The 26456-nt window shown below is 51.4% G+C and overlaps 12 protein-coding genes across 12 annotated transcripts; 5 read left to right on the top strand and 7 right to left on the bottom strand.

The window, feature by feature from the left end:
- Positions 1-381: 381 nt before the first annotated feature.
- Positions 382-801, bottom strand: A1O9_11011 (uncharacterized protein; the record flags this gene model as incomplete). Its single annotated transcript, XM_013400239.1, has 2 exons — positions 382-612; positions 670-801. 2 exons carry the CDS (start codon positions 799-801, stop codon positions 382-384), a joined length of 363 nt encoding a protein of 120 aa, XP_013255693.1.
- A 2761-nt stretch (positions 802-3562) lies between these two features.
- A1O9_11012 (guanine nucleotide-binding protein subunit beta) lies at positions 3563-4621 on the top strand (the record flags this gene model as incomplete). The annotated part of the gene is made up of 3 exons (XM_013400240.1): positions 3563-3680; positions 3763-4475; positions 4526-4621. The coding sequence occupies 3 exons, from the start codon at positions 3563-3565 to the stop codon at positions 4619-4621; spliced, it is 927 nt and encodes a 308-aa protein (XP_013255694.1).
- Positions 4622-6695: 2074 nt separating this feature from the next.
- On the bottom strand, positions 6696-7431 carry A1O9_11013 (Ras-like protein Rab7; the record flags this gene model as incomplete). The annotated part of the gene is made up of 3 exons (XM_013400241.1): positions 6696-7229; positions 7293-7346; positions 7402-7431. The coding sequence occupies 3 exons, from the start codon at positions 7429-7431 to the stop codon at positions 6696-6698; spliced, it is 618 nt and encodes a 205-aa protein (XP_013255695.1).
- Positions 7432-8066: 635 nt separating this feature from the next.
- A1O9_11014 (uncharacterized protein) lies at positions 8067-8760 on the top strand (the record flags this gene model as incomplete). Its single annotated transcript, XM_013400242.1, has 2 exons — positions 8067-8151; positions 8210-8760. 2 exons carry the CDS (start codon positions 8067-8069, stop codon positions 8758-8760), a joined length of 636 nt encoding a protein of 211 aa, XP_013255696.1.
- A 713-nt stretch (positions 8761-9473) lies between these two features.
- On the bottom strand, positions 9474-11093 carry A1O9_11015 (uncharacterized protein; the record flags this gene model as incomplete). Its single annotated transcript, XM_013400243.1, has 1 exon — positions 9474-11093. One exon carries the CDS (start codon positions 11091-11093, stop codon positions 9474-9476), a length of 1620 nt encoding a protein of 539 aa, XP_013255697.1.
- A 445-nt stretch (positions 11094-11538) lies between these two features.
- A1O9_11016 (uncharacterized protein) lies at positions 11539-12859 on the bottom strand (the record flags this gene model as incomplete). Its single annotated transcript, XM_013400244.1, has 2 exons — positions 11539-12761; positions 12820-12859. The coding sequence occupies 2 exons, from the start codon at positions 12857-12859 to the stop codon at positions 11539-11541; spliced, it is 1263 nt and encodes a 420-aa protein (XP_013255698.1).
- A 572-nt stretch (positions 12860-13431) lies between these two features.
- Positions 13432-15049, top strand: A1O9_11017 (uncharacterized protein; the record flags this gene model as incomplete). Its single annotated transcript, XM_013400245.1, has 2 exons — positions 13432-13639; positions 13767-15049. 2 exons carry the CDS (start codon positions 13432-13434, stop codon positions 15047-15049), a joined length of 1491 nt encoding a protein of 496 aa, XP_013255699.1.
- Positions 15050-15363: 314 nt separating this feature from the next.
- Positions 15364-16625, bottom strand: A1O9_11018 (uncharacterized protein; the record flags this gene model as incomplete). Its single annotated transcript, XM_013400246.1, has 2 exons — positions 15364-15659; positions 15743-16625. 2 exons carry the CDS (start codon positions 16623-16625, stop codon positions 15364-15366), a joined length of 1179 nt encoding a protein of 392 aa, XP_013255700.1.
- Positions 16626-17412: 787 nt separating this feature from the next.
- Positions 17413-17595, top strand: A1O9_11019 (uncharacterized protein; the record flags this gene model as incomplete). Its single annotated transcript, XM_013400247.1, has 1 exon — positions 17413-17595. The coding sequence occupies one exon, from the start codon at positions 17413-17415 to the stop codon at positions 17593-17595; it is 183 nt and encodes a 60-aa protein (XP_013255701.1).
- Positions 17596-18042: 447 nt separating this feature from the next.
- A1O9_11020 (protein disulfide-isomerase A6) lies at positions 18043-19213 on the bottom strand (the record flags this gene model as incomplete). Its single annotated transcript, XM_013400248.1, has 2 exons — positions 18043-18629; positions 18691-19213. The coding sequence occupies 2 exons, from the start codon at positions 19211-19213 to the stop codon at positions 18043-18045; spliced, it is 1110 nt and encodes a 369-aa protein (XP_013255702.1).
- An 811-nt stretch (positions 19214-20024) lies between these two features.
- A1O9_11021 (uncharacterized protein) lies at positions 20025-23669 on the bottom strand (the record flags this gene model as incomplete). The annotated part of the gene is made up of 3 exons (XM_013400249.1): positions 20025-23272; positions 23349-23536; positions 23596-23669. 3 exons carry the CDS (start codon positions 23667-23669, stop codon positions 20025-20027), a joined length of 3510 nt encoding a protein of 1169 aa, XP_013255703.1.
- Positions 23670-25498: 1829 nt separating this feature from the next.
- A1O9_11022 (uncharacterized protein) lies at positions 25499-26283 on the top strand (the record flags this gene model as incomplete). Its single annotated transcript, XM_013400250.1, has 3 exons — positions 25499-25893; positions 26012-26111; positions 26236-26283. The coding sequence occupies 3 exons, from the start codon at positions 25499-25501 to the stop codon at positions 26281-26283; spliced, it is 543 nt and encodes a 180-aa protein (XP_013255704.1).
- Positions 26284-26456: the final 173 nt, after the last annotated feature.

The raw sequence follows: 26456 nt of genomic DNA on the forward strand, positions 1-26456 counted from the left end.
CGCTCGTCTAGCCGCTCCCTTCCTAGGATAGGAACAGATATGAAATTGAAATGCGATCGTGTCAGAAATTGTCATCTTCTGGAAGCCATCAAGATTTGCAGTACCGACAGTCTCGGTCGTGTGCGGGCTACACCAACACAGCCGTAGATTGAGTGGTCACCGGGATTACCTCTGCGACATGGCCATTTTAATGCGTTCGCATCTTCGCCTTAAGTGTTGGGCAGAACTAACAACAATGCCTAGTGGATGTGCCTAGTGGATGTGCCTAGTGGATGTGCCTAGTGGATGTGCCTAGTGGATGTGCCTAGTGTATCAATATGTCAAGTGCATAAGCCCATATTGAGTCGGCATTTGATACAATCATGGCTTTGTAGATATTTTTTAGAGGGTCAACCTTCCTCGACTAGCGAATCCCAACGCAACCCACCCGGCGATCAAGCAGAGACCTCCAAGAGGAGTGACCGGTCCCAGAGCCTTGAATCGCTGGGGATCAAGAACAAGAAGGTAGATGCTCCCGCTGAACATTGTCATCCCGGCGATGAACAGGCCAGATGCCAACTTGTTCTTTGGAACTATAGAAGTCGCGATCAGAACAACCCCGCTATGGACAAGCTGTACTGCTATGTTAGATTGTTTTATTTGACAGGAGTTGGAAAAAGCCTGACTGACTTGATAATGTGCTGCGGTGGACCAATTCGCGAGTTTTTGCGGATCGGATATTCTTTTTCGGAGTCCATGAGCACCAAATGCACCAAATGCAACAGAGGCCGCTCCATACAAGCAGCCAATCTGCCACAACATGATTCAGAATTGATTAAGGTTGTACGGATGAAGCGGGTGATTGTCCAGTGCTTTAGTGTTACATACAGCCTCGCCTGTTCCAAGTAATTGGCAATCTTGGTGACAGAGGCAGCTCGAAAGCCCACGGATGACCGACAAAGCAAGAAGGAGTAATCCTTGGAATATTTGACACATTTGCTCCCAGGCATCAAGAGATGCCGGCGCCACCTAAACACCCGGGGTTGATCGTCCCATGATTTTGCTACAACGGAGGCCTCCGGGCCATTGTTACTCCAAATGAAGATGTCGCTTCCTCGCTAACGGGTTGCTTATTAGTGCCGATCCTTTCACCACAATTTCCAGCGTGACCCATTCAATACCACACTTGTCTCAAAACCGGATTTTCATTGAAAGAAGCACAGGCCCTTTCATCCAGAGTTTGCAGCAAAGAAAGTACTTTTGAGGTATCTGGCTTGGGCTGAATCATGCAAAATACATATCTGCACCTAGATCCCCATACTGACAAAGGGCCTGGAACGATTGCTTCCACTCACCTGGGACGTGCGATGCCACCACGGACCCGGTTACCGTTACCGGTCAGGGAGGGAGAAGTTCACCATGTGGGACTTCGAATGCCTTGGCATTGGGGACAATAATGTTCAACCTTGATTGGGGCGACTGGGGAGCTTTCGCGATCAATGAAACTATAATTGGCGAAGTGACATTGAATAAGGTGACAGAATTTGATGTTGAGATATCTAACATTAAGCATCGACGCGAGATGAGTGATGATAACACCTGCCCCCCAGAAAATACAGGGTGGGCAAGGATAGATACATCCACGTGTCGTTCACGACAGAAATGCAAATGATCAGCAAAGCGGAGGTGTTTCGTGAATCTGGATAAGAAAGCTGGAGGATCGTCCATGCCCTTATTTTACACTTTCTCACACGCTGTCAGGCTCCGCGATGCACCGAGTACTCCATACCTGGCCTCGTGTTACTTGCAAGGACTTCACCTGTGGTCCTGCTATGTACCTAGCCAGGTGGAGTGATTGGGTTTGCAGCGGGGCGCTTGAAAGACAGGCTCATGGGTCTGTGCCCACCGCCCAGGCCTCCCTACTTGTAACAACACGAATCGCTCCAAAGGGACACTCTTACGGAGTATGGGATACGAGTGTACCAAAGAGAGGTGGATCACTGACCAAGGATGGGCCCCAGATGCACTCAGAGGTTGGGCTCCAGTGCTCCAGTATTTAGCACGCAAGCCCCTTTCTGTGAGTGCTCCTCTCGTTTGCAGTCCCAAGATGGGTCGCCCACGATGATATTTGGTGGGGCACGGGCGGTGCCCGGCTTCTTTTAGGGTGCCACTAGCCGCGGTCAGGCAATCTCTCTTCCATTGCAGCGCCGCAAAACCCTCTCTAGATCGGTCGCTTGGGCCCTTGCACCCTGCACCCTGCACGCAGAGCCACCCGAGCCCTTTGCCCAAGCCCTGACCTTTGGATCCGACGTGTTTTGGGTTGGCGTTGAATGGCCACAATGGAATCCAAGAGACTCGTTATACCAACATCAGGTGCTCCATTGTCCTTACATTTGATAGCAATTGCATTCGTATGGAGTAAATTGTTCTGTCTGCCGTACTGTGGGCACTTAATTAGGTCTGTCGTGGATGACTCGACAGTTCTGAGGAGTCAGTAGGGGGACACAGCCAGTGGGTGCTTGAACCATCCAAACGAGAGTAGTGGCCGGCAAAACGAAGTGTAGACCTACAGGCCACCAATGCCGTCAGGTCAGTCGGCGTTATATGTGCAACCATGCTTGTTGTGCTTGACTATCTGCATCTACAAATTCACGACTACGAGTACTACAAGCTGTGCAAACACGCCCTCATAGAAATTAAATTATCAGCGGCCTAAACGGTTATTGATGCTACCAAACCCTGGTACAAGGCACTGGGTTAGGTGTGGGATACGGAGTACGGAGTACTCGCAAATCACCACTCACCACCCACCCACCTTGACCCATAAATTGGCTCCCGGGGCTCACCACTGTTCCTCATAGGCTGCACGGAGAACCTCGTAGGCGTAGCTAACTAGCCCGAGTATCTCTTAAACGCAGCGTGCAGAGTCCACCCGTCCACCGGCTGATTCTGTGCGGCATCCGCGCCCAAACGCCCCAAACTCGAAAGGCACATCATTAAACTAGTCTGTCCACCAAGGGAACCCCCGTCAGTCAAAGCACCGCACCGAGCACCTCTCCTCTCTACTCCGTAGTCCTCGTCTCTCATCTTTGGTCCCTCTGGCCTGCACCTCTGCACCACCAAACCCAGCACCACTACTGCCACTACTGCCACTTCTGCTACCAACTACCACTGCACTGGCAAGGAACCCTCCCACTCCGACTTTCCCTGGCTGCTTCCTTGGTCCAACCTTGCATTTCAAACTGTTCAAACCACCTTCGAATCTGTCTCAAGAACTTCTTCATCCATCTCAATTACCTTCCTACTCTCTCTGTGCAGCTGTTCCCTTCCAATCCCCTTCTTTGTCAGGTTCGCAATCCCACCAGATCTGCGGCTGGTGCTGTGGGCCGCCGCAATTGGTCCATCCCTGATACCTGCCTCGTTTGAGCTCCTGCCTCTACATCTTGCCCACCGTTGACGACCTCTCGATCAGGCATCTCGTTCATTTCGTCCTGCGCATCTCTCGAGCACGCCTCCACGGCACACGACCTGATCACCTGTGTACTACCATCATCCTGGTCCGAGAGGGCCCCCAATTTGCGCCATGTCTACCGACTTGACCGGAGAACAGATGCAGGCCAAAATCACGGCTGCAAGAAGAGAAGCGGAAGGCCTAAAAGACAAAATCAAGCGCAAGAAGGATGATCTGGCAGATACTAGCTGTAAGTACAACAGTTGCCTCCCATCATTCCCTCCGCCTTTTCCCCCTGATCGTCCAGATTGCTGATCAATTCGACCGAATAGTGCGACAAGTCGCTCTCAACAATACCGAAGCATTGCAGCGGATAGGAATGAAGCCCCGGAGAAATCTCAAAGGCCATCTAGCCAAAATCTATGCCATGCACTGGTCAACTGACAGACGGCATCTGGTCTCAGCTTCACAAGATGGCAAGCTCATCATCTGGGATGCCTATACTACAAATAAAGTCCACGCTATTCCCCTTCGATCATCCTGGGTCATGACCTGTGCATATGCTCCCAGTGGGAATTATGTCGCTTGTGGTGGCTTGGACAATATTTGTTCAATTTATAACCTCTCCACGAGAGAAGGACCAACCCGTGTTGCCCGCGAACTATCCGGACATTCAGGCTATCTCTCATGTTGTCGGTTTGTTAATGACAGAAAGATTATCACCTCCTCGGGTGACATGACTTGCATGATGTGGGACATAGAGACAGGATCCAAAGTTACTGAGTTCGCCGATCACTTAGGCGACGTCATGAGCATCAGTATAAACCCTACCAATGCCAACGTCTTCGTCTCCGGTGCTTGTGATGCCTTCGCCAAACTATGGGACGTGCGTACAGGGAAGGCCGTGCAAACATTCGCTGGTCACGAATCTGATATCAATGCCATTCAATTTTTCCCGGATGGAAATGCCTTTGGCACAGGCTCCGATGATGCCTCCTGCAGGCTTTTTGATATCAGAGCAGATCGAGAACTGATGTCTTATCAAGTATGGCTCCAACATATATCTACCAGCTCCATGACTAATGACTGCTTCAGAATGAACAAGTTCTCTGCGGAATTACGTCGGTCGCATTTTCGGTATCTGGCCGCCTCCTGTTTGCTGGTTACGATGATTTCGAATGCAAAGTATAGAGTTTTCCCCCCTCCAAAGCAATCTGTGTACTGACATTGATAGGTTTGGGACACCTTGCGCGGCGACAAGGTTGGATCGCTCAATGGACATGAAAACCGAGTCAGTTGTCTTGGTGTTAGCAATGATGGGATTAGTTTATGCACTGGTTCATGGGATTCTCTGGTAAGGCAGCTTTGCCTCCGCGTTCATGTTGTGTCACTAAATTTTCGTGCAGCTTAAAATCTGGGCCTGGTAAATGAAGTTCTGCGGAAGACATATTTTGTATTTCTGGCGTGGAAAGGCAGACGGCGTCTCGACATACAAGGGATCACCTCCTCACCCCCACCATCTCAATCTATTTCTTGAACTTTGTCATCATCGACAGGCTCTTCGACCCGGACTGTCTTCCGCCCTTTTGAGGTGGTGGACAGGGAAAACGGACAACACCAGATCTTCCGAGCGAGTCCTGAAAACTTACTGGATAGGCCTCCTCCGTGTTGAGTTTTTATGGGACGAGCAACAAGTCGGTATGCGAGGATTCTCACGTTGTTATATTGCTGGCTTCTTCTTTAGCCTCACAAAGAGCGCGAACTGTTTATTCCTGCCACGACTTGTCATGACGGCCTGGAGCAAGCTGGAGTTCCTAATTTTTCCTCCTCGATTCACAAAGCATCCTGTGTGACGTGATTGTGAGGTGTGTGTATTGTCTTGCACCGGGTTTCCACGATTATTCAATCGTCCCCCACCAAAAGTCTTTTGTGTTGTGTCTCCGAAAACAGACCAGACCAAAATTTCTCGCACACAAATACACACAAACACACACACACACACAACCTTTTTTCAGAATAGCGTGTCAACAGCAGCGCGAGGAAAAGCAGAATGTCACAATCTAAAAAACTTTGTTCCTGATTCGATTCGTTTGAGTTTGACCTTTTGTGCCCATGTGCCATCTTCGCTCTCCTGCTGTTAAAGGCTGATCTGCAAAAGTCAAATTAGCCGGCTTCACTAAACAGGTAGTGGTTGGATTGTGTGTTGCTCTGAAAAGACACAGTGGAATGCCAGAACAAGTCCACGTTGAAGTCCACGACCATGGGAGACTTTGGGAACGACCTGGTTATCTCCTGGCCAACAAATAGGCTAAGTAGAAAGCACACACAGTGGAGCTTTCTGTTACCGTCCTTGAGGCTAGCTGTGTCCCGCGAGACATTTGAGATATACACCGGGCTAGCCTCCCCTCTTTTGAGTATGCATATATTTGGCCCACGCTCATATTTGCCGAAGGGAGGAATGGAGGAGGGAAAGAAAAGGTTCCTTGGACCCAAACAACGCCAATGTGGAAAAGAAGAATCACTCGCAGCCCACATATCTCGGCATATGTGGAACTTAATATAGTACTCGTATGGATTTAATCTGCTCTCCCTCCTTAACGTGTCTCCGCCCGCCAACGACTACTGATCGCATCCGATTTATTGTGAGTATCACTACAGCAGCAACTAGAGAGAATGCGAGGGACAGAGGAAAGGGGCTCAGCGATAAGAGACGTGTAGCTGGAGCGACAATCCTTGGCTCCAGGTCTTGAATGGTGAGTGGTAGCACTTGCGAGTGAGGATGAAACGAGCGGGGAGTTCACAACGTAGGGAGTCGGGTTCAATCAGCATTACGGTCGCCGAGAAGGACACCGCCAGCACATTTATAGATGGTGGAGGGAAAGGTGGAGTCAAACAATACTTTCTCGCAACAGCGACAGTGGCGACAAAGAATTTGCGTTGCTCTGTTCTGCTGTTCTGTATCCTGTTATCTGTACACTCCTCCACTTGCGCCGACTCCGAGTAATCCTTGAGTGTACCACGTCCATGGGAGACGAAAACTGATAGAACCATGCAATCCAAAGCAAACAATCAAGAAAAGTGACTGGCCTCCAGGATCGGGGTTTATGCGGGCTGAACTGAACATACTTGCGCGCTTAATGCTCATGACCCCCAAATTTGCAGTCTATCATGCCCAGAAAGACGTCCAACGACGGAGAGGGCACATCAAGCAAGGCACCTGTCGTCGACATATAGCCTTGCTCGTACCGTCTCGTTCCGTGCCTGCTTAACACGCGCATCCATCTCTCTCCTGATCTAGATTGATGTTGATTGGATCAGAGAAATCACCACCATACTCTTCACTCTCCTCCTGAAGTAAAGCATTCCGGGCAATAACCTCAAAGGCTTGTTCCACATTGATGCTCTCCTTGGCGCTGGTCTCGAAGTAGGGCATCTGGCCACGACTCTGGCAGTACGCATGTGCCCTCTTCGGTGTGATCATCCTCCTGTCTTCGCCTAAATCAATCTTGTTCCCCAACACGACAAAGGGAAAGCTCTCGGGATCGCGCGGGCTTGCTTGAATCAGGAACTCGTCGCGCCATGAATCCAGGGTCTCGAATGACTTGGTGGAGTTGACGTCGTACACAAGGACGCAGCAATCAGCACCGCGGTAGAATGCGACGCCGAGGGACTGGAATCGCTCTTGTCCCGCCGTGTCCCAGAGCTGTAAGGTGACGATGCGGTCGTCAACAGTGACTTCTTTCGTGAGGAAGTCGGCGCCAATGGTGGCTTTGTACGAGGTGGAGAATTTCTTGTTCACCTGAGGGATAAAGATGGTCAGAACGTAGGCAGTACTGGTGCCACTGTCCGAAGCATAACTTACATATTGGTTCATTAAACTAGTCTTCCCTACTCCGCTGTCTCCCAGGATAATAACCTGTAGGATTGGCTGTCAGCGGTGGAATGCGCCAAATGGGCATGCATCGACGCACTTTCAACAATACCTTCTTTCTTGATGACATGGTGCTGGAATGTCTGTGTGAAAGGGTTGGTGCTGTCTAAATAGATGGGCTTCTGGCTTCTGGCTGGAAGCTACGTCAAGCGCAATGCAATCTGCGGGTGATTGTTTCCCCAGGATCAGCTCAAGCCGCTCGACGACGTTTGCAAGGCAATAGGTGGTTTCGGTTGTCTGAAAGGAAGTGGCTGCTGTCACGAGAAAGGACTGGAAGTTCGATATGGAAGACAGGCGTAGGGCTGGATGGAGGTGGAGATGGAGGCTTGTGACTTTGTATGTAAGTCGTGACTGGGAATTGGATCATGCATGGGGGCATCATGACCTGTTGACAGTAGACACCAATGCCCGTCGCCCACCGCCATCCAACCCCAAGGCGGCAACGGCTATCGCTCAAAGGGGACTAACCTTATCTTAGGAACGAAGTCTTTGGCCAGTTCGGCAACTTAGCCGACCCCATCTCAGACTACCGGGCATCGTGCCTCGAGGCTTACACTATTCTGCCTTGTTTGTATCACGGACGTCTTCATCGTTAGTCATAGCCCCTTCTCGCCTGTCACCTGGGATTTGTGAAGCCAAACTCCTTCAAATTTTCGTGTACCGCTTCCGAGATACTCCCATCATGCATCAAACTCGATGACACCAATGGCTACATGGACTGAGAAGTACCTGGCAGCCTTGCAGGCCAGAGACACAAGGGAGAAAGCCAACCTTGACCTGTACAATTACTGTATGCACCCAGAGATCCCGTCTTACTTGCACACCTCTTCTCAACTGCTGTATACTAGGCACCAAGCTGGGAGACGAAAATGCTGAGCTCCAGGCAAAACTCAAGCAAGCGCCAGCAGAAGACCCGGACCCAGCGGTGTCCGCACCGCCGTCCCTAGTAGGGCGAGGGCTGCGCCGAGTCACTTCACCGGCATCAGCATCAGGCACAGCCACAGCGGCAGAACCAGCCAATGTCACTGCACAATTTCGCCAGGACCTGGCCAAAGCCCAACAAGAGCGTGGTGATCTCCAAACCCGACTGGACGCCGCATTGAGAGAGCTCGAAGCCCTCAAGGGCAGAGGCAGAGTCGACGGCAAACGCATGCTCCAGCTGAACGCAAGCTTGTCCCAGCTCACCATCAAATTGAAAGACCGCGAAGAGGAACTGAGGGGCAAGGCCAAGTTGATCGAGAATGTCCAGGATGAGAATGTGACTCTGAATCTCCAACTCAACATGGCTGAGGAGCAGTCCGGCAAGCTGAAGAAGGAGAATAAGGAGCTCGTGGACCGCTGGATGGCGAGGATGGGCAAAGAGGCCGATAGGATGAATGAAGAACACAAGTTTGGCTGAAACTCTTGTGGTCCTTTCCTTTCCTTGCTTTTGGCGGGCTTGGCATACAGTATTTCAAGCTGTACTACTACTACACTGCCTCGCAAAGACCCTGCCAGTATCAAGGTAATACACTTTCTCGCCACCTACGCACGAGCTACTGCTGGTTGAGGTAAATGCCAAAACCGGGGAGGGAAAGCTGGGCAGCAGCACAGATGGGCATAGAGATCAGCTTCTCCCGAAGCTTGCTCTCAGTCGTCATCGACTTACTGACTGTGAGTTACCTGCTCACTACGTGCAAGCCTTGCCGCGCACAAACTGGTCATTGTGGTGCTGACAGGATGTGTTTCCGCAGCAGCTACAGCCACTGCTCAAGCTCTCAATGGATATCCGTCACATCAGGTTTGGCAATCGATACATCGCTGTTCCAGGACATCGTGTGGGACTGCTTAAATGGGTTGTGGTCGAATTGCGCATCTCGTGGTACAGAACACTCAAGAATTCAATGGAAGTGGGGGTTACAGTAATAGAAAAGCCTTCGCAACAAGATGAATTCTAGCTGCTTATTACTAGCGATATCTTGATATACCATGGTCGGCACTCGGCCGGGTGCAGCTTTGGAACTGAAGGCCGAACGCTGCCCAATGCCCACGCTATGCAACATGACTCTCATGATCTCATTTTAACCTCAAATGCATAACCAAATGCTGAACAGGACAAGGAAACCCCCCCTTTCACTTTGACTCTCCTAATTTCTTGACGAATATTTCTAGTGCTCTAGAATCTTTTCGCTGATGGTACCACTTTCCTGGATCATCTGTCCAGCTCACCATACCACTCCAGCGATCCTTTTCCACCACCTCCAGAACATTTATGGGATCATTGACGTTTGAGTCCTTGATTTTGTGTGCAGGACTGCGAAATGGCTTAAGACTGACGATTTGGGCCCCTTCTTTAAGATCAAGGAAAACATACTTCAACTTGTCGTTGAGTTCGGCCGTGAATGCTTGATTGTTGACTAAAATGACATCTGCCCTCTTCAGTACCTCTTTGATATCTTCATTCTTTAGAAAGTCTCCGTGGATCAAGTGTACTTTGCCAGGTTTGATGCCCCACAGTCGACAGCGAGCCGGGAACTCCGCAGCCTGAAGTTGAGCGAGAGTGTTGGGATTGTCCATGAACTCACAGCCCCACGAGTCACACCCAATCTCCAAAGCGGCTTGTAGCACGCAATTGCCGACCCCTGAGCCGAGATCGACGAAGATTTGACTGGATTTGAGGCTGGTTTCTTTGAAGATTCGACTCAAAAACTTGGGAAGTAATTCCCCATAGACGTTGTCGGAGAAGCTCTCGTAGTGCCTAACAAGGTGGACCTGTGGTGAGACGGTCCGAGCGTAAACCTGATTTTTAATGATGTGTTCGACCAGTTTAACATCGACGCGGACCATGGCGTCCAACTTCTTGGCAATGATGCCGTCTTTGCGTTTCTGAGACAGCAATGTGTTGAACTTTTCCACCACATTTATATATCTGGACTGAGCGCCAACGCGGCCCCGCATGGCATCTTTGGCTTCTCTGTGAAGCATTTGAACATAGCCGGAACCGTCCTCTTCGCTCGTCACTTTCCTTGCCGACTCGCTGTCAAGGTAGTATTCGGCAATGATTTTCATGTTGAGTTCGATTTCGTCCAAGGGTTTGAAATCGGAAGAGTCAGTGGGTTTGACCAGCTGATACTTCTCGGACTGAGATACACTGGGATACTGCAGCGTGATTGTTGGACAATCAGCCTCGTCGACTTCAAGAACTGTGAAGAAGTCTTGATATTTGGTTCTTGATTGTTCAACAATATCAATATTCGCGATGTCCGCAGCATGGGCCATACGAATCGCACCAGCGTCCCCCTCTGAGAACGAGGCTAGATCTCTAATGCGACGATGTTTGTCCAAATTGTCCTGGCCAGAGGTTCGCATCCGTTTCCTGGGTTGATCTTCATCTTCTTCACTTTCATCATCCGAGCTGGTAAATCTGGGGGTAGAGATGGCAGGAGAGGCGCGCTTTGTGCGACTCGATTCATTTTGTCTCACTCTTCCCAGTGGTTCCTTACTGGGTGGTCTAGAAGAAACGGATGCAGGAGTGGCGGACTTCCGAGGAGCGATGGCATGTCGAGGAGTACTGTTTGAGATATTCTTTCGAGAAGGGGGCGACGTAGAGATAGAAGAGGCTCCTTGAGGCCTGGGCGTCGGCTTGGAGACTCTGGTAACAGTGACGGTCTTGGTGACCAGTTTTGCGCGAGCCTTGTTTGCCTTCAGAGAAGCAAGCGACAAGGGTCTATCCTGCGATTGCAGGGGCACCATTGTCATTGACTAACGTTCACGTGGAGGGACTAGACCGAAGACTAGACATGGAAACAAGCAGATTGGCAATTCAAGGAAAGATAAGGATACAATATGAAGCAGAAGGGTTGACAAGCCGGCAGTGAATGATCACACGAGCGCATGACACCGTGCAGGTGGAGGGTAAAAAGAGGGCAGGGTTGAGTGAGTAAAAAGTTGTAGAACTAAAGAATGGGGCGCAGGATGCAAGGGTGGAGGGAAGGCGCCCGATCGGCCCACCTGTTCTGGGTTTTGGGGGAACGCAGGCAATGGCAGGCATCCATCAACTGACAGCCGCCAAAACATATGCAGGAACTAGCCTTGGCATACGTAACTGGACATTTAGATACTGCAACTGTAGTAGTCTTACAAGGACTCCGTGCATATTGCTACAAACCAGAGCACCACTTAAGCCTCGTGGACGATCTCACACTTCAGGCGATGAGCTATTGCGCCGTCTTGCTCGCTTGGGCGTATACTCGTGGTCTCTGCCCCCTTCACTCCAGCTTCGTTTCGAGCCCTTCCCTCTGTATTGAGCTCCTCGGCCGCCCATCCCACCCCTTCTGCCATCGAAGTGCCTCGGAAAATTCCTATCGTTTGGCGTCTCAGTTGGTGGGGTTGATTCTAGCCATGGCTCAAGCATAGCGGAAATCTTGGGAGCCCAAACATCCTCACCTGCCTCCATATCATCCATGGTAAGGGCCGTGGTGAATCCCTCTGGAGCAGGGTCGGCAATTGTATACTCCGCCTGACTGCTTCTGCTCAATGCTGCCATAGTACCAAGCGATCCGCAACTTATACCGAGATCATGTGCAAAGGAGCGCACATAAAAGCCACTGCTCACAGTCAGACGTATCCGTGCGGCGGGCGCTTGTGCTGGTTCCGCTTCTTGTGTCGGTAGGGGATGGGTATGTAATGCTGCTTTTTGATCTCGAGGGAGACAATTTTCTTCGTGTGCGACCTTTGGCGCCACTGACTTAGGTGCCTGCTCCGCAAGCAGTTTTTTCGTTGCTTCCGCCCCTTGCATAAGTTTGTTTGCAGTCATTTTCTCTTCCTCAGACGCTTGTTCGGCCGGATATCTGAAATCATGCTGGCCGGCTTCGTAAAAATCTAGGAGAGTGCACTCGGTAACTTCCACTCCCCGGCTTTCCAACTCTCGGGGGAGCTCTCTGCCACTTCGTGCATAATCGTAGAGCTTCATGCCATCGATCTTGATAGCACTATAGATTGGTGGGATCTGCTTCAGTTGCCCCCGAAAGTTGGCAAGTTGCTCTTCCACGACTTGTTTAGTGACCATGTCCGCAGGAGCTTCTGCGACAACTTGTCCAGCAACATCATAGGTGGTCGTACTTTTCCCGAATAGCACCACCGTCTCGTATGTCTTCTTGCATTCCAAGAATTGTATCAGGTGTTTGGTACCTCGGCCAAGGCCGACGATCAGGATGCCCGTGGCTAGTGGGTCGAGAGTGCCTCCATGGCCCATCTTGAAGATGTTGTCATTGCTGAGATGCCTCTTTCTCTTGTTATTATTCTGCTGGCGCATGTTCTGAGACTCCTGAAGCAGAGGAGCGAAGATCTTGGACTCGGCAAATTTGTGTTGCAAGTCGCGGAGGACTTGAGCAGATGACAGGCTCTGGGGTTTGCTGATGGCTGGACACGTAAGGAAATTGGTCAGGTAGCAATATCTTGGGAGAGGAATTGGCCTCACCGAAGATGCCCTCGAGGACTTTGCCGGAGCCCTGAGCCATGTTGAAGAACGCTCTAGCAGTCATGCAAATAGGATCTGTGTCTCTGTGTGTGTAAAGTGCGGGAACCCTCCCGGTGCACTCGCTGGCATTTGAAGAGTGCCAGTCGTAACTTGTAACCGTACGAGTAACTGCGACAAGGTCAAAAGTTCCCACGCTTAAACTTTCTTTGCGGAGAAATCTAAATCCATGTCGTGCCACGTGACTCCTGTGCGCCACCAATTGCGACAAACAACATCTCGAGTTCCATTCCCGCTCAAAGTCCAATTGACATTGGATCTGGGCTCCACCCTCCTCCTTGATGCTTTTGCTTAGTGCTGGTCTGGTCTCCCGCGACCACAATCATGCTACAGAACATCCTTTGGCCAGATTCGTGACAAGAGCCTATCCTAGTTCGCATCATCAAGATATCGGCCTACTGCTCAGTTACCCCTCCCATCAATCGACCAGGCCCCAGACTCGTCTCGTAATCTCAAATCCGACATGTCAGGCGGAATTCGATCCCCAGCCACCACGACTTGATATCACTACTCCGTACACCGCCGCAGCATGTGTCTCGGATCCTTCCACCGGCCATGTCCACTCTCCCCGAAGATCGCGTCCTCAAACCTCTAAACCCTGTACCAGACGACGTCAACGACTGGCCCGACTTCTCTCTACGTGAAGCCAAGATCTTTTATCAAGGAAAAGGTCGATATGCAGATCTCCTTGAGGCTTCTGAAAGTGTACCTCTGTGTGTTTTGGGAGAATTGATGCCTCTGGACGACGAACAGGATCATCTGAGTACAGCATTGCCCCCCCCCTTCATTCATCCCACTCCCTGCGCTGACGAGACGGGCAGTATTAGTAGAAAACCCCCTTTACGTACGATTAAAAATCGACAATGTTACCAACTATAGCTTTGGTCAAGACGATAATGGGAAGCCCGTTATCTGGGCGGCTGGGAAGGCTGGCTGGTTCGAGATCTCGCCCTCAGATCGTTACTTGAGTCATTACAATGACACCGTTGAGGCGATCGACTTGTTCTATTTTGCCGTTGACCAGCACCAAAAACTTCCTCGGAAACGACAACAGTATGGATTCATGATAGATCCTTTCCTTACGCTCTACCAAAAACACACTGGCTATCGGATCGACGACGATGACGAGGCGATGGAAACGATACATAAACACCACAGGTTTTTATTGAAGCAAATGATAGAAGAGAGAGAAGGCATCGATTGGTCACACACACATCTGTGGAAGCACTTGGCGGAGACATATGCTGATGAAGTAGAGGCATTGAAGGCCTCGCTCGCTACGCCCGCTCCTATTGAGGAACCACAAGATTCAGAGTCACAGTCAGAGTCGGATTCAGATTCATCAGATGCGGAGTCTGCGGACGAGGAAACAACACCTGAACAGCAACAGGAAGACCCGGACATGTCAGAAGAGTTAGACGTGACGTCTCAGCCTGCTTCCGAGGCAGCTTCAAGCTCGAGTAGCCAGTCCGAAGTACAGCCGGAGCCCATTGATTGGACCAAGCCAATATGGGACATGCTGAACATTCTTCGCAAGTCGTCCAACTTCAATATGCGCCATTGTGGGATCGATGAGGCCGCCACCGAATTGGAGAAACAGGTCACATTCGACGGAACCCACGAAGAAGCAGTTGCAGCCTTCGAACGGTCTGCGGAACCTTTGTTAAGACTGATGAATGAAGCCAAACTCCGGAAGAAATTTAATTGGTCTACTCGGAGAATATACGATGAGCTGGAAGCCACTTTGGCCGATGAAGTGGCCGATAAGATTATGAAGACGCCGGGCAAGCTCGGCAAGCAGAAACATCGCATGAAGTCGGTCCTTCGCCCCAGCGGTGCCCGCAAGGCACACAAACGTGCACGAGGCGCCGTTGATTCGTTCGACGATGATGAGGACATGAGCGATGTCCCTATTTCATCCCCAGTAGCGAAACGACAAGGGCCCCCTCTGCCAAGTCGGCTGCGTGAGGTGGATAACGACTCCGTTGGGAGTCGAGAGTGTAGCCCGAGTCGACAACTAAACGGCCATCTGGGCCCTGATGCCCTGCCTGATCTGCCACCCGGCCCAGAGGCTCAGGAGATGTTGGACCTGGTATCGCAGGAAGCCAAGAGAGTCGGTAGACAGCATCAGACTTCGAATCTCCAGGCGTTTCTGGGCCAATGGGTGGTGTGAAGTCGAATGATTTGGATGGTTGGTGGAGGTGGAGGCTAGTATTTGGCGTATACTCGACAACCTTTTAGATGACGGGGCTGATTGCATTGCGTGTGCGTTGTTGTTGTGATACCCCATTTTGCCTTGTTTCCCGCTCCACTCTTGAACTTATAAGATATGCCTGGCGGAAAAGGCACACAGAGAGACAGGAGGGGAAAACAGGAGGAGGGAAACAGAAAACCCCGGCATCTAAGCAATTCATATCATAAAAGTTTTGTTTTATTTTCCTTTTCCTTTCCCACCTCCCAGATATTCAATCTTCTCCCTCGTGAGCATCAACGTGCACCAGCTCTCCTACTCTTGCCCAGCCTGGTCGGCTTGCCCTTGCCCTTCATTTTGGACGCCGAGAACCCTCTGATGTCGCCACTGCTGACGGCGTCGCCGCTCTTGGAGAATCGCTTCTTGCCTCCAAAGCCGTACTTCTGCTCCCGCTTCTGGCGCTTGGGGTTCGGGCCTGCGCCTCGTTCTCGCCCGGACCGGTCTTTGGCGGGTCCGTCTTCAACGGCGATGCTCTGGAAGATGTCTGTATCGCCGCCCTCGTGTACTTTACCCGTGTCTTGACCTTTGCGTTCTGGAAAAGCGGTGAAAGTTAGTCGAAGAGTGATTTGTAAAAAGTGGGGAGACCAGGTGAGGACCTGACCGGGGCAGACATACTTCTCTTCAACTCCTTGATCTTGTCCAAAGTATTCCTCTTCTCCTTGGCACGCTCCTGCTCCTTTGCGACCTGGACCGCCTTGCCGAACTTCTTCGCATCACGCAACTTCCTCGCCTCCTGGGAAGCCTTTTTACCTGCGGCATCGTTGTACATTTTCTTCTTGATCTTGCCCATGTGCTCGTCGGTCTTGACCATCTCCGCGAAGTAGTCCGTCGGCCGCGTGAAGGGGACTTTCTCCTTCTGGAGCAGACTTCGCCCTTGGACCGCAGCGTCTCGTGCGATCCGGTAGAACTCTAGCTCGCGTGTGAGGTCGTCGTTGGGGTCGGGGATCGTTTCGTTGGCGGAGGGGAGGGTCGAGATCAGCGAGTTGTGGATGTGGAACGGAGTGCGTTTGTTCTTCGTGCCGGCGCGGTGTTTGCCGAGAAGGGTGATGCGGTTTCGTGAGGCGGTGAGGGCTGGCCCGTTGTTGATTGTCATGCGTTGATGCGGAATGGTGTCTTCTAGGTCCTCGTCGGCGAGGTCTGAGAGTGCGACGTCCGATTCGTTTTCGGCTTCTGATGCGGATGCGTCGGCGGGTTGGTCTGGTTGAGGGATTGTGCTGGTAACAACGTCGTCCTCATCTGCTCCTCCCTCTTTATCGTGGGGGTCTTCCGAGCCATCCTCTGAAAAGGCCTCAAAGTCGTGCTCTTCGCGCTGATCGCCATTCTTCAGTACGGCGCCAGCTTCTGTGGCGATTTCCGAGGCACCATCAGCATCGCTTTTCTCGACCTTCTGTCGCTTTCTCTTCTCGGCGGCCTTGACCTCACTTTTCCGCTTCTCTGCAGCATAGTCTCGCCCTTTGTGTGCATCCAGAGCGGCGAGCAGCTTACTCTTTTTTGCCATGTTAATATTATATCGTAAATGGATAGCTGAGTCTCCTGGAATTATGGGTTGCTTATAGATGAGCGTACAGCAAAAGCTAGAGACGTACGATATTAGAGGCTGTCTCGCGGAATTCTGTAAATCGGAATTTTGGACGAAATTTTTGGCCGCGCGGAGAATCAGAAACGCTGGAGTTGGAGATCGAAAATTGGAGGGCGCTTATCGCGTATCAAGGACTACGGTGGGTTTTTTGACGTACTGCGGTAATTATTGAAGCTCCCTACCTAATTCATGAGGAAATGCTGCACAGTTGATCAAAATATAGAAAGTGATGCTTAGGGTTCGTCTAAATACTATACAGCTTGGTAATGCTCATTCGCACGAAGTGGTAAAAGGTGGTCCTTCATATAGCGTGGACAATCTATATAATGCGCCGTATTAGACGCGTCTAGATGTCTGGACTTCGAGTTGAATTCGTATGTTTGAGCGAACTCTGTGATCTCCTAGAGTAGTGAGCCTTGCTTGTAACAACATTCAATCTGGGACGCGAGAGGATACGCAACATGCCTCTGAAGTGATTCATATACTGCGGACCCTAGAAAAAGTGGTCGGCAAAGGACAATCATTCCTGCTCTCTCCGACATTCTGAGAACCAAGAGCTCATCCAGCATGGTAAGCGACACTCTCATACCCTCCCACTCCTCCTCCCACTCTGAAAGGCAAGCCTAACGACCATCCCTTTCCTCCGACACAGGCTGCACCGAGCCCACCTCTATCGAATACCACGTCGACAGTGCGCGGTACCTCCATGAGGCCAGGCTCAGAAGCCACCGGGGCCAACGAAGCCGCCACAAAGCTCGCCGAGGCAATTGATGATTTCCTAGGCGACCTGCAGAAGAAGTTCCAAGGAATTAGTGACGAGATATTGACTAAGCGTGAGGGAGCCTCATTCTTGCCCTTCCCGGCCCTACAGATCCAACGAACAACATGACGAATTATCATGGGTCTTTTTGGCTGACGTGAATTTACTTTGAGGTATAGTGGACGACATGGCCGAGCGCTGCGATAGACTTGAGCAGGAGATGCTCTTGAAGGACGCAATGATTCTGGAAAAGAATTCTGGGGGTTCAGCTACGGGTTCACTTTGAAGTGTCTGGATGGCAACCGGCCTGCGCCCTTGTTCAGATACCCCTTTTGATTGTCCTTTGGATGGAAATTTGCTGGACTGAATGTTTCACTGGACCGGCGGGGTTCTCACAGATTATAAAAAGACATGAGGAAAGGATACGCTCACGTTGTTTGAATTAAAACCAAAAATACCCATTGTTTTCTTGGGTATCGAACGCCGCTACTGATACGCCGATGTACATGGCTTCTGGCATAAACCATTTCCTTAAGACTTTGATACTGCCGTCGCCCGTTCCATTCAAAAGAGCGCCTACAGCTCACTTTTAGACTCATCCTTGACCAAGAACTTCGCGAGAATGTTACTCCGTTTTTGGAGGTCGTCGATCTTCTCGGTGGCAAGACCACCCTTCTTCAACAGGCCAGCCAGTCTGGTCTGTTCCTTCATCGCGTATTCGGGGTTGCCAGTCAATTTGGACAGAGCCCGGAGGTAGTATTCGACAGACTTGTCTTTCAGGTCGGCCGCAGCCTTCTTAATCTCGGCTGTGGCCTTTTCGACATCCTTAAGGCCGTTCGCACTCACGTAGGTCGCGAGGATAGCGTCTAGGGCCTCAAGAGTCCCGGCCTTGGAGTTGAGCCCTCCGCCAGCGACACGGAAAGTGCCGGCCTTGGAGTTGACAAAGTCAACGAGAGCGTCTTCAGTTCGGCCACCGCCGTACGCCACGGGTTCGGTAGAGCCCTTTGGGAAGAACTTAATCGTTGGGTAGCCTGTGACTCCTTGCGCTTGTGCGGTAGCCTTGGAGTTCTCAGCTTCAGCATCGACCTTGGCGATAAGGACATTGGATTCAGAGGCGAAATCGGCTGCCACTTTCTCCCATACGGGAGCAAGAGTCTTGCAGTCTGTTGTGCAATCAGTTAGTGGGAGGCACTCTCTTTGACCATTGCAGTAGGAAAGACTTACGGCCACACCATGGAGCCGTGAAGGCGACTAGAACATCCTTGTCTCCACCAATCTCTTGTTTGAAAGTAGTATCGGTCAGCATCTCGACGTGGCTTGCCGCCTTCTTTGGAGCCTTGGTCTTGACGCCAGACTTCTCAGTCACAAATTTGGTCAAACTCTCGAGATCGCGGCCGCCGTTGTAGTCCTCTGGCTCAGTCCCCGGCGTGCCATCGAACCATTTTAACGTGGGGAATCCCTGGACTCCGAACCTCTTTCCGAGATCTTTATGTTTATCGGCATCGACATTGGCGATGGAGACCTTGTTGCCAGCAGCGGCAAATGCAGTAGCCAGTTCCTCATAGACGGGTGCTAGGTTCTTGCAGTGGCCGCACCACGGGGCGAAGAATTCCACCAATGCTGGCTTGCCGGACTGGAAGACAACAGTGTCGAAATTGGAAGGGATCAAGTTAAGGACATCGGAGGCCGCAGAGACGAGGGGCAGCGCAACGGAGGCGATGGAAACGAAGGACTTTAGTTGCACCATTTTTAGTGCTCGGCGAGATAATTTCAAAGTCTTAGGATATCAAAAGGTGGAAAAGAAGGGAAAGTCAAGTAATGGAAAGCAAGAGGACCGGAGCAGTATGTACCCTCTCAAAAGCAGGAGGTGCAAAGATAATGTGGGCGTGAGATTCGTATTATTCAAGTAGCAGTCTCTGCGGTTGGCCCATTTACGCTGCTTTGGCGGTGGGCTGTGTGGATTGTTAAGCACAGTAAAGGCCAGCTTGTCCCGAGGGTGTTTCAGCCTCGTCCATTCGTCCCTTGCCATTCATCAGCCATCTTGCGCCTAAAGATAGCCATTATTATTTACTCAACTCAATGAAGCGGATGCCAAAGGATGTGGCTCGGAAGACAAACATTCCTAGTATGGCAGTTCTGCCTTCTTTTATAGTTTACAAATCGCATCATGCTTTGTTCAATGCTGGAACAGATACTGAGGTTGGGGCCGCTCAGAGGTCAGAGTGCAAGTTAGAAAAACTACGAGGTACTATTGCTTGAACACTTTCGAATATCTGTCATTAGGTAATGGAGTATGAGTACATAGGGCGGAAGGAGATCCCGTAGGCTATAAACACAGGACCAGAACAATTTGGCTGGGCCCGAAGTATGGCCTCAGGATGTTGGCGGACCTATTTCTACGAAGGCCAATTGGAAAGATGGTTTGCGCTCTGTATGCTCGTCATTCATCAAATCACAGGTGTTTCGAACTGGGCTAAGTCATCGTCAGGGTCATTTCCTGGAGGTGGTATTTTTCCCTTCTTCAACTACCATATAGCTGGAGATAAGCATTGTAAGCATCAACAAGCACTGTCAAAGATTAGCTGGGGTGTAAATATCTCGATCAGGGGCTTACTTTGCAAAACCTGGTGTCGAGCATGTCTGCTCTCACAGGCACATTGTATACATCTCCCATCCTTGAGGTCAAGTAAAATGCTCCATGCCATCTCCTCTCTTTCTAAGTCGGGTAGTGACGGCTTCTTGAAGTCACTCAAATGATATTTTCGGCTGATACTCTTCATGTGAGCATCTGTCATTGGCGGCGAAAAGATTAAATACCCTTGGTCGTCCACCCGCATGAATCGTCGCTTCCATAAGAGTGAATCGGGAAATTGCACATTCACATCTCCAATATCCACAACATGGAGGAGAGATTCCGCGAAGGAATTTTGCCTCGTCGGTTCCCTCTGTTCTTGAATGGTGGTAGGATGGGCAGACTCTTTCGGCTGCGATTGGCTTTGTTTGCGAGAAGAAGTCAAATTAGATACTCGCTTCATCAATCTACTTGTCCTCGAGGATTTCTTTTCTTCCGTAAAGGACCCAGCATCGCTGACTGACCGCGCGGAATGTTTCTTGTAGTTGGTACGAGACATCTTGCTCTGACTTGACTCGGAGCGTGGCAGATTCACTTGAGACACCGAGCGATGGGAAGAAAATGAAAACCGCCCGCCTTTGTCCGATTTCGTTGGGCTTTTCGTCGTGGCCTGAAAGGAGGCGAAAGATTGTTCTTGACCGACGTCCTGATGCTTTTCATGTTCAACGATCAAAGGACTTCGGAACAGCTGCAAGGGCGTTGCATAGCTCGAACTGGGCGACATTGGAGGGTGTTTATTGTTCGGATCTCGGATAATTCTAGCAGTCACCGAAATAGTCTCACTCTTTGGTGCTGGGGGATTAGCATCACTTGAAGGTCGTCTAAGATCTTTGGTGGATGCGGCGAAGTTTGAGTCATAAATGGAGGTTTCCGGCAGCTTCTTGGGAGGGGAATTGTCAGTTGAGGTATTGGGTCCTGGTTGAGTTGACAAAAATGATGAACGTTTCATGAAGGTTGTAAAAGCTGAACGCGACTGCGTCGTCTCACGGACAGGAACAGATGGCTGCGCATTGGCCTCTTTCGCCGTTAAAACCTCGAGAGCCTTGATCCGTCGTGATATACCGGTGCCCAAGGTTGGCTTCTTGGTCAGTGGAATTGGTACTGCCTCCGACTGGGCAGGTGGCCACTGGGGCAACGCTGTTGAAACGCTGCGTATGCTACCTGACCTGTTCCTGTCTGGTGTTGTCGACGCACTTCTCCTTGCCTGGTAGCTGGAATTTGCAGTCTTGTTCACAATCTCTCTCAATCGGTCAGAGCTTCCCTTGGACATAATTGGGGTGACTGGAGAGCGTGCCACGGACACTGGCATAGCCTCATGAACTGTTGCGTGTTGTAATTCATCCATCAAGGATTCGTCATCCGACACCTCTGATGCGGAACTATCCATGTTCGAAGCGAGCTTCAAAGGCTGTGGGATGGCTTCCCGTCGCATTTTGCTCGGAGGCTCTGAGATAGGGGCTGATGGTGGAGAGGGTTCAATCCGAGGGGGGCCGTTTGCGAATGGATCAGAGGTCGAAGCCTCGCTCGCGGAAGGGTTGGCTCTGCAAGTGGTAGTGCTGTCAAGGTCATGCTCCTCATGAGGTGATCCTTGTGCAGTGATTGTGTCTTCTAGAGGAGGTCCCAGTTCGAGTGTCTTTGTGGGCCTGCTGAAAGGCCTGCCTCGAAGGTTATCTTCATTGGTTATTTCTGATTGTGTTACACTGTCTTGGACCGCAGCTTTTGGAGTAATAGACGAGCTTGTGGCTGAGGACAATGAGCGGCGCTTCCTGGACAGGTCGTCTGGCTCTGTAAAGGAGGATGCCTTTGTTGATTGTTCTTCCGAGATATGTGTCATGAAAGTCGGAGAAGTCGTGCTTGATGAATGCGTGACCTTTGATTCCTCATCAATGTTGGACAGCTGATCCTGGCTGGGGACCGATGAGAGACTGTTAATGGCAGGTTGAGCCTCTGCGGTCGAGTCTTGATCATTGGTCGCGCTAGCATTCAAGTTGGAGGAAAATGCTCCTGCCGAAGATCTCTGGGCTAAAAGCATGTTCCGCTTCCTGAGTTGAAGAGCCTTCATCAGTCTCAGCTTTTCTGGGGTTGCCGTCGTCCCCTCAGTGTTCACCGAAGCCGGCCTTGAGATTGTTGGTCGACTTTCAGATTGCTTATAGAGTGGCGCAAGGTGTGAAGGAGATGGCAAGGGGGGTACAAAATTGGTGTTATGGGACGAATGTGGAAAGCGTCCTGGCACGCTCCGAGTCGATTGCTGTGAACCTGGTCGAAGCGTAAGACTTACCACCGATCGATTAGTGACGCGGATTGAATTTGGCAAGTTCGCGACCGGACGAACATTCAGACTAGTCTCAGATGTACCAGAGGTCTTTGGGCGATGTCCAGACTCAACATGAGGACGAGGACCCAACTTTTTCTTCTTCGATTTCACAGACGCATAGGACGCCACATTGCTGCTCCATTGGCTGATACTATCAGACTCCGCAGCAGAGAGATGGCGAGTATGGGGGCCACGAGGAGTGAGAGGCTCTGATGGGTCAACGGCAGAGGACTCTAGGAGAATATGGTTGGTTGTTTCGTAGTCCAAGGGCTGGGGAGGTTCACCTTCGCTGGTGGTCGGAGGAGTCGATTCGGGCGTTACAGGGAGTGCCTTCTCTATTGTGGGAGGAACAGGATCTGGCGGGCCACGTACTGCAAGGCTGTCCTTGCGTGGCGGAAGAGGAGTATCATGGCATAGGGAGTCGTCTGTGCCAGAAGCCGCAGCCGCAGCAGCAGCATCTTCTTTTCGCTTTGCGAGGAGTGCCTTGGCCAGGACGGCACTTGCAGGGAGTTCGTCCAGTTCGTGCCTTCCATAGGTCGGTGTGGTTTCTTCCTTGGGCGGTTCGAGTCTTCCACTGGCAAAGGTCGGGATGGGAATCGATGGAGTCTCTGATTGTGCAGTGCCCGGAGCTTTGTCTTCGGGCAATTCTGCATTGGGCTCCTCAACGTCTTCGGTGATACCATCGAGTCGGCGCCGACGCAGCGATGAGCTGGAAGAGGTCAAGGACGCAGCGGATGGTAGCAGCATGGTGCACAGGCCCAGTGCAGACTCGGTAAGCTCGGACGCAAGGGTGAAGGAGAAGACGGTGTCGTGGGGCGTAAAGGTTTCCAGGACAGATTGAAACTGCACGGTAAGCCGCACTGCAACAGGAGCAAGTCCAAGTCAGTTGTCTTCACGACGCGCAACGGCGATTGCAGGGCGGACAGTGGCACGTACCTTGCAGCAAGCGTGAAGTTCCACCAGGCACATATTTGAGGATGACTTTTTTGCGCCGATACTGCACGAGGCCGTACAGGGGCGACTTCTCTTCATACTGCTGTATCACGGTCCTCGCTTCCTGGACCCCTCCTGAGCCCTTCTTCAGCAGTTCCACGGTGTCGCGACTGGCATATCGGAGCAGAAACCTAGCAACTCGTTAGCCATCTCCCGCCGCAAGACTTCAGACCCCACGAAATGAACATACCATCCTCCAGGTTCGGCCAGCGCAGCCTGGTGCGCCTCGGCGACCGCAACGCCGTCAAGCCCATTCAAGGACATCGCTCAGCATGGTCTGCCCGTAGGAAGCACAGAGCGTCTACAAGAATCAGTGGCGATTATCGACATAGACACAGCACTCGCAGGAGTGGTTGGTACGGAGTGACATTGACAGGAGCATGCAGGTACAGCAGGTCCAGCAGGAGTGACAGGACTGGGCCTCAGACTAGGACCAGGACTACGAGTGGGACGAATACTGGCGGCGGTCCAAGCACACACACCGTTGACCAAAGGCACCGCGACTCCACTAAGGTACCTGGAAATGCAGCATCGAGGGGAGCCCACACACGGAGTACGGATGGTTGAATGGAGCACACCGCGGAGTACTACCTCGAAGGTCTCTGCAGGTCTGCACTCTCAGGGGGGGATTAGGGCAATTACACAACAATGCTAGACACTAGCGCCATACAAGCGAAGTCTAGACAAGGATATGGCCCTCCCAGGCGTGGCCCATCTGGTCCATCTGGGCGCTGGTGGGGAGGCTTATCCACCCCGAAGGCGCTGTGCCCCCGAGCCTCATTCGACCATGTGCAGCCAATTTCCCGTGTCTGCCGCTAGACCCTGGTAAACAAACCAACAGGACTCCCTGGCCTGTACCTTATTTGAGCGTTTTCGTTCCAGCTGTTGTGCAGTTTACAAATTCAAAAAAGGCATTGACCAAACCCTAATTCGACTTTGGCGGTCGACCTAGATGGCTCGAAGCCAACGCAACTGCTGTCGATCTATCATGTCCCCGGAAAAGATCCGATCGAACAGACAAGAAGTTGATTGACGGTCCAGCGAACACTGACAATGTTCTGTGGGTGAGCTGATGTAGATGGTCTGCGCCAGAGCCCGCTAGGATCGCATGTCAATCACCTGCCATTGAACCACATGTCCGGGGAATTTCCCTCAGATCCCCATGATGCTTGTCCGCCGGGCACACGATTCTCTCGCGTTCCTCGTAACTCGCGCCTGGAACTCAGTATGATGCCAATCAACAGTCTGCACCATCTCCGCCCATAGCACGCTCCAAACAATGATCGCCCGCGCGGATGGGATGCCCCGCTGAACGTGGCCTATGTTTTGCACCATGTTTAACGAGTGCTCCATTCACGTATCATCCACGGTCGACTCTATCTGTATGTATGGAGCATATCCATCTTCCGTACAGAGGACTAGTTCCCAACAACTAACTATTGACACACCGTCGTTTACACGGCGATGGTGCTCAATCGCGCATACCCAAGTACTCCGTACGGACGAGGGAGCACGGAGTAGGTCAAAACAAGTCATCTTTTTCCTTCCTGGGCCGTGCTAGAAGGCCATAAAAGTGTTTCCAGCTTAGCGCCTAGCCCAGAGCACGGTCAAACCGTCGATAGAAGTCCACACCATCTTACGTGATGCTATCGTTCTTCGCGTGGCATCTGGAACTGCCTGATGATCTGTGGGTGTTTATCCTTTTTGAGATGTCCGCGTGCGTTCTTGCGGAGGACCGTGCCGTGTCTGTCATTGTTGGATCAGGTACCGAGTACCTTGTCACTCGGTACGTATACTCCGTAAAGACCTGAGCATAACCAGCACGATGGTACATAACACGTGATAGATTGGACAGGAAGAACTATTTATCCGCCCCTCCCGTCCCAATCAACACGGGCGAGCTCGTAGTTAGCAGATCCTCGTCCGTGTGTCTCGGGCTCGGTCCATCAAAGAAAGTTTGATGTCGAGCGATGCCAGATAAGAAGGCACCGTCTTACCAAACATTTCTCTCAGCTGCTCTATTCTCCACAGGATTCGTTCAGAACAATTCTAGAGGAAGCGCAGCAGCAGCAACAACAGCTCAGCCAGCAGTAATGACCACTCTCCCCGCAATATCCACCGTCCCGTCATTAGATGCGGAACGCAGGGCTCAAATCCTCGACACGCTGTTCGAGCGGTGCGCACAACTGCACACCCTCTCGGTCAGCCTCTTACGCGAGCGTGAGTTTGCGTCATACGACCAACTCATCGCCGGCGTGGGAGCACAACTGACCGAACTATACAACTCGCCGCTGGAAAGCGACACGAAATGGCTCGAGGCCATCCTCGTGGCTCACCCCCGCCTTGGCGAGAACAAGGTCGAGAGCGAGCAGAGCCGCCGAGAGCAGGCCCAGCTCAACCAAGGTGGTGCCGGCGGCACTGAGGAAGCAGACCGTCTTGCTGAATTAAACCGTGCTTATGAGCGCAAATTCCCGGGCTTGAGATACTTGTACGTTTGCCGACGCCTGACGCTTCCTGCCTTAATAGCTTTCAGGTTTATATCTACCCCCTAAAGGAGATCTACCATATACCTACTGTACTGACATGCCACCATTTCATTTATCCAGAGTATTCGTGAACGGACGAAGTCGCCCGACCATTATGGAGGACATGCAACGACGGATAGACCGGAATGATCTCGCACAGGAGAAGGTCGACGGCATCAAGGTATGTCCAAGATTGCCCCTCCCCCTTAGCCTCCATTCCCCTGCTTTTGCTCTCCATATATCATAACCTCAGTCAGCAACTCTGGAGGAGGACATGACTGACCGTGTTCTGTCTTTACATACAGGCAATGTGCGACATCGCGTCCGATCGAGCGAAGAAGCTGGGCGGTTGAGGCGTTGCTGACCGACTGACCGTAGCAGCGGCATTTCTTCCAACCACTGTCCATATATTCAGTATGTAGACATACACGTACAGGCGAGATACCGATGCCCATGCATGCTGTCAGCTGTTCTGATGTGTGCCGACTTTCAATTTCACCGGCATTGAAAATGAAATACAATGAAA

This window comes from Exophiala aquamarina (assembly GCF_000709125.1).
Source record: "Exophiala aquamarina CBS 119918 chromosome Unknown aczIA-supercont1.15, whole genome shotgun sequence".
In the NCBI taxonomy this organism is placed as follows: Eukaryota; Fungi; Ascomycota; class Eurotiomycetes; order Chaetothyriales; family Herpotrichiellaceae; genus Exophiala; species Exophiala aquamarina.